Source organism: Argentina silus (genome assembly GCF_951799395.1).
Source record: "Argentina silus genome assembly, chromosome: 9".
NCBI lineage: Eukaryota > Metazoa > Chordata > Actinopteri > Argentiniformes > Argentinidae > Argentina > Argentina silus.
In genome coordinates, this window is record NC_139663.1 from 22439734 (window position 1) to 22446589 (window position 6856).

General features: G+C 44.6%; 1 protein-coding gene across 1 annotated transcript in view; it reads left to right on the plus strand.

Moving 5' to 3' along the window:
• Positions 1-3942: 3942 nt before the first annotated feature.
• Positions 3943-6856, plus strand: part of LOC310809910 (meteorin-like protein) — a gene marked incomplete at both ends in the record, with an annotated part of 4969 nt that continues 2055 nt past the window's right edge. The window contains 2 exons of the mRNA XM_083677431.1: positions 3943-4028; positions 4779-5170. Of these exons, the coding sequence (XP_083533557.1) occupies positions 3943-4028; positions 4779-5170 (478 nt within the window). The remainder of the gene's footprint in view (positions 4029-4778; positions 5171-6856) is intronic.

A 6856-nucleotide genomic window follows, 5' to 3' on the forward strand; every position in this document is an offset into this window, starting at 1 on the left:
TTGCTCCTTATGGGTGGAATCCTAGGATTCCCGCATGGGCCAATAACTTTTTGCCACATATTTTAGCATATATCCCTCGTTGGATAGAGAGAGAGATAGAGAGATAGATCTTCGTATTAGTAGCCATGTAAATGTAGATAGATAGATAGATAGATAGATAGATAGATAGATAGATAGATAGATAGATAGGTACTCTATTGATCACTGAGGGGAAATGACATTGTTGCAGCCACCAGTGACACATAATCACAACACACAGGACAAGTACAAAAACGCGACAAAGTACACAAATACAAATTATAAAAGTATAAAATGTTGTGCAGTGGATGAATAGCTGATCTACATACTTACAGTGATATAAGTTAAAAACGTTGGGAGTATTGAATGGTTGAGATACATATTTACAGGGTTTTAGTTAAACTAATTACCATAATAACAGCAGTTACATAGAACATACACAGATAAGGCAGGCATGGGGTTTGATCACATAACAGCGGGGGAAAGCCTTCAGATTTCATCATTCTAGGCTATATTGAGTTGGACTATATAGGCTAAGCCTATGGACAGGTAGCCGTAAGAAATATCTGAGTCGGATCACTGACAAGTTGCTTTCATGTCACTTGAGCTGAGAATCTCTCAGTAGAGCTGGCCAGTCGGTTTAACCTTCGTACTAATCGAAAAACATATTACATGATCACCATCTGCGTACTAATAATATAGCAATAATTAACCCTGGGTTGTCAGTGGGTAGATGTATGTGTGTGTATGATTAGTGACGCATAATAGCCTCCCCACTTCTGTCAGAATGTGCGCTTCAAATGCTCCAGTCCTCTTTGTTGAATTATTTTACGTATGTCTGTGATCTTCGGCGTCTCCAAATTATTAATCAGAATTAGTCACGTCCTGTGAGTTAGGCATTAACCCTTCCGAGGCGGAGACCGGGACAGGTGCCAGACACAATGTTGTATCAGGGACCGGAGGTTACAGGTGACCGCCCTGCCCCCGCGGGGAGCCGGCTGTGGGTGGGTTCCGTGTAGCGCTGGAGGGCCGAGAGTTACGGGTACCGGGAAGGTGCAAGGAGAAGATGTGAAGGGCGAAACGGAGATCCTGCTGGACGCGTTTTGACAGTCCCCTTCAAGACATGGGCAAAGTGTTCTTGTTAGGCTCTGAGCCTATATACCTCGTATTACTTCTTCCATTGTGTGATGTTGTAATGACATTGAATAATATAGCCGTTGATGGGATCCAGTTTATGAGTGGCATTACGAAGAAAGCCAAGATGAAAGGCTGATGATTGGCTGATTCTGTTGAAGCTCATTGGGCAGGGGACTTCAGTTTACGGCAGAATGCCGTTAGAGGGTTATCCTCTTTTTTTCAACCCAGTCCCCAAATGAATACGTTTAATTTCTCGTTTCTGCAGAGAAAGAATACGTTCTGTGTGAACGTGATCTAGCTATACTGGCAGGTAAATACGAAAGGCAGAACGCAGAAACGATCCCCCAGAAGGTATTCCGTTGGAGACTATGTTGGTGTTTTTGGGGTGAAGTAACAAAGAGTCCCTTCATCTGTGGTCTCTCTGGGAACACGTGCTCCAACAGGCCAACCTGGCCCTGACAACAGCCGAGCCGGGCAAAGTGACATTTCAGTGACACAAGAGAGGTCATTTCCATCGAACATGTGAGAGATACAATTGAACACAGATGCTATATGACACAGAACTTTGACGGAAATGTAGACATGCATACTAATAAGTCCTGTATAAGTCCAGTATGTATATCTCTGCAGCTGTGGAAACTAAAGCACTGTCAGAATAGGCTATTTAGCTTTTAACGTTTTCAAGTTTGTTTATTTAAATACTGATGTGGGCCTATAGTCAATCACTACCAGCATACTAACGCGACCCATGTCGAATATAAATGGAGAGTGGATATCTCATATGGTTGGCTTTGGAGTCCTAAAAGGTATTTTCCATTTGAACATTCACTTCCTTCGTAAGCCCAGGCCCCAGCAGCGAAGACTTTCCCCGCAGCTGAGAAAACATCTGGCTTAACTCTCCATATGAGTGCAATCTACCCAACGACATGCCCATCAAAACCCGCAAGCCTTTCATCTCTCACCGCCGCGGGGCGTTCGTGTGAGTCCTGGATACACCCGCAAGATGTCGCCATGGACGTGCACGTCTACCAGTTGCTGCTTGGGGGCTAAACAAATTGGTTTCCAGTGAACTTCACAGCGTGTTTGTGTATTTTCCGGATTTGCGTTACACGGACACGACCACTAGATGAAGCTCCAACACACAGAATCTGCGTTGCCTTTTGCCTCTTGCCGTTATTTGGATCCCCACCCCACTCCCTTAGAAACGGTTTGGGCTTGGTTGAAATTGTATGAGGCTATTCATATAGGCTATTTGGAATTTTGAGAGGGCCTATGTTTTTATTTAAAAAAATTTTTTTTAAGTGATTTAGTTTCATCATCATTGGTGAATTTTTATTATGCTACACTTTGCAATTCAAATGTATATTCGATATCCAGCGATAATTGAATTGAAAAAAAAAGAAAAGAAATGTCCTCACAAAATTAAATAATAGACGCAACTATATAATATAGCCATGTACAGGACCAGTCAAAGGTTTGGACACACCTTTTCAATGGTTTTTCTTTATTTTTGTTATTTTCTACATTTTAGATTAATATTGAAGACATCAAAACTATGAAGTAACACATGGAATTATGTAGTAAACAAAAAAGTGTTAAACAAACGAAGAATATGTTTTATATTTTAGATTCTTCAAAGTAGCCACCTTTTGCTTTGATGACAGCTTTGCACACCCTTGGCAAGGTGTGTCCAAACTTTTGACTGGTACTGTATGTGTATATATATATATATACACTATACAATACTATACGATAAAGCCTGTAGGTTACCTAAATTGTCACACAGTGATATTCAACGAATATAATGAATGGACCAACCGTTCCTACCTATTAGAACTGTGGTATGCAGTCTCTATACAGTTTATTAAAGGCTCTGAAAACGGTGGAAAAGCTGCGCGTTGCCATGCACACAGACGGTAACAGATGGCCGCAGCCTTTTGATTGTCTTTAACCTCTTCTGCTGAAAGCCCTATTTAACAAATTAACAAATTAAAGTAAAGTAAGATAAAGTAATCAATCATCAAATCAATAATCAAATTAAAGCACAATTTCGCCCGTCCGGAAAACAAAGTCGTACAAACTAAGCGCGTATTTCTTGCTCTGAAGATAGGCGATGCAATTTGACTCATTCATCCTCATTTGCAGAATATCAAATCCGTATGAAATACCTTCGTGTAAGAGTTAAACAAAAATCATGCATGGATCAGTTAGGATGACAAAGAGACGTTTTCGCGTAAAAATATTTCGTGTGCTGTTATAAACCCGTTCGTTTGTTTTCGTTATAATTGAATCATCTTGGGCTTCTGATTACATTTTTAAATTAAACAACCTGGGATTAACCATTTAGATTTTTGCCAATCAGCCTAGGTAGTAGCCTATTACGGCTGTAGAATGTCTAGAACAGTCGATAGGCCTATATACCAGTTATTCTATATTTATTTAACTGAACATTTTTTTGTGTGTAAAATCGTCCCCCGTCGCTCTCTCTCTCTCTCTCTCTCTCTCTCTCACACACACACACACACACACACACACACACACACACACACACACACACACACACACACACACACACACACACACAGCGAGAGCATCAATTATCTGTCAGCGTGAATGGATGAGGTGGTAGGTCGACACTAGCTGGTGTGAAGGGCAATGCAGTCAGCGTCGGGTCCATGGTCCACACGCCGGGAGAGTGAGCTTTCGGACGGACAGGGATCGCGTTCTCTCACCGGTCATGTTTCGGCACCAAATTGATTCTGGATTTGATATATCGTGGAGGTCGTAATGTCGTCTAGTGGAAGGACAGTTTTGACGTGTCTACTGGTTATCTGCTCCCACTGTACGGCTGATCTTTGCAATTGGAGTGGAAGGTGAGAGACAGAGAGTCACTTTAACTTCGGCAACTTATTGATATGAACATGTATCCATTTTATTTATCAATCCTTCTCTAAGAGTGTATTCAAGTCTACAGTGTTTTGTGTTAAATCAACTGAAGGCAATTTTCATTTAAATGTCATAATGCATAATCTTCGTCTTTTTCAGACCATTTTGGACTAAAACATATTTGGTTAGGGGCCATTTCTTTTTTTAGTCCGCTCTCCTACTAATAGATTTTAAAATGAGTGCGTTGTTATTGCAATCATGCCCTGTCTTATTGGATATAATTATTGTATTATTAAGTTGTAGGACTGGTCTAATATGAGCACTTTTCAGTCTATGCAATAAGCCGGACGGACCCATAATTGGGCCCAACTTCTGCTTTCATTTGATTATTAATTTGATTATTGATGCCTTTATCTCCTTGTCATGTGTATTATGTTATTTTTTAACTATGATCTTAGCATATCCACACAAAACATAATAAGTAACCTATCAAATGGCATCCTGCTTTTGCATCTGATCATCATATTTTAAATGTTATAAGCAGTTTAGTTTGGGTCTGTTTTTAAGGCGGAAATTAGTCAAATAGGGCTTTCAGCAGTATAGGCTCACAATAAATGGTCCAAAGTATTCGAAAGTCTTTCCTTAGAGGGACAGATGCCTGATGTGATTGTCCTCTTCTCCCTCCCCCTTTCCTCCCTTCTCCTCTCCTCCCCCCCCCCCCCCCCCATCTTCTCCAGCGGTCTGACCCGTGAAGCCCGTGACTCCCGGACGGTGCTGCAGGTGCGTCTGCGCTGCACAGAGGGTTCTGTGGACTGGGTCTACCCGAGCCAGGCGCTCCGGGTCGTCCTGGAGCCCAACCTGTCCTCGGCCCGCCACACCACCGTCTGCATCAAGCCGGCCCGCGGGTTCCACGGCGCCGCCGTCTACATCGAACGGGCCGGGGAACTGGACCTGTTGATGACGGAGGGCGGCCGGCCCGAGCAGGTGTTCTGTTACCGGGCGGACGGAGCGCCCAGACCCGCCCTCTTCCTCCAGGCCAACCCGCAGAGCCGCCGCGCCGTGGGCTTCAGGTACGAGTTGCTAGGCAACCGGAGCACGGCGCCCAACTTCGGCCGCGGGGTGTCTCAGGGTGAGTATTTTGGCGGGAAATAGGAACTGAATGAATAGCGGTGTTGGGGAAGATAATCTGAAAATGTATTTAACTAGATTACCAATTACTTTATAAGGGAAACAGTTAAACTCCACGAAAGCTACTCTTGAGAGAAATATAGTTTGCCAAACTGAAGCTACTTGGAAAAAAGTACTTCATTACATTGAAACTACCTTATCCAACACATGACAGTCAGTTACTGTAAGAAGACCAGGTTAAGGGCCAGATGCACATTTTTGGGGGCCAAAAAGACGGTCAATTATCCAATTAAAGACAAAGTCCAGTCTTCCAGGAGGAGCAGGCAGCTGCTGCCTGGGTTGATGTTTAGTCTGGTGGTAGCAAGGCCGCTGGGGGGCGGAGCAGAGGGGCTGGGGGGCGGAGCAGAGGGGCTGGGGGGCACTGGGTCTCGGGGGACATGAATACAGACAGCAAATACTAGTTGGATTCCTCCAATGCCTCATCTTTGTGTGTGCGTGTGTGTGTGTGTGTGTGTGTGTGTGTGTGTGTGTGTGTGTGTGTGTCTTTCATTGTGTGTGTCTGTGTGTCTTTCATTGTGTGTGTGTGTGTGTGTGTGTGCGTGCATGCAGGCCTGTCTCAATGGGGTGATGTCACTCTCTTGCCCCCCATGGTAAAAGCCAGCAGTGATATCCATCCATCTTGTCTGTCTGGGTGGTGCCCCCCCCCCCCCCCCCCCCCCCCCAATATGGACTGAAAGTTCCATGCAGTGGCTGACTTCACCAGTCTATGCACGGGCACGGAGGTCATTCAATTAGGCCTGGCACAATGGCAGTCAAACACAGAGGTCAGGAGTCCCCGAGGCTGTTGGTCTGTGGGTAGAGAGCTGTGAATAGAGCAGACACACATGCCTGACATTCCTCCATCCGACCCTGGGATTGGATGTGTGTGTACAGCCCACGGCAGGGAAGGATGAAGCTGCTGGTATGTGCTTTTGTCAGTGGCGTGCTAGGCTGAAGGCCTAATCCCTGTCAGTGGCGTGCTAGGCTGAAGGCCTAATCCCTGTCAGTGGCGTGCTAGGCTGAAGGCCTAATCCCTGTCAGTGGCGTGCTAGGCTGAAGGCCTAATCCCTGTCAGTGGCGTGCTAGGCTGAAGGCCTAATCCCTGTCAGTGGCGTGCTCGGCTGAAGGCCTAATCCCTGTCAGTGACTCATCTCAAGCCCAGCTCTCTCAGTAAAGGTGGGGTCAACATCGGAGGACGGGCTCGTTGTCATGCATGGAATGGAATGAGGAATGGTATCAAACACATGTGAGGGGAGGCTGGTTGAGGCGGAAATTGGAGGACGGGCTCATTGTAATGCCCCCACAGAGGTAAAGAGAGGAACAGATGGTGATAAGTTTTGGGATTGTATCCTTATGCAACATTCTGACCTCCGTATTTACCTGCCTGTATAGCTAGACAATACGACCACACAGATCATATTCTTTGGTCTGCAGAAACGACCCCTCAAACGTAATAATTTGGAGAGTCAGTTGGTATGAGCAGATTTAATATTCTAGTACTTTAAAGGATTTCTTTGACCCAGGTCTGCCCTCCAGCCAACTCCACCAAGCAAGATCACTATTCTCTATTAAACCTCTCCTTAAAACTACATTTTATAGACTAGCCTTTAATTGGTGCTGCCCTTATTCTTTTTAATGTGTTGTGTTT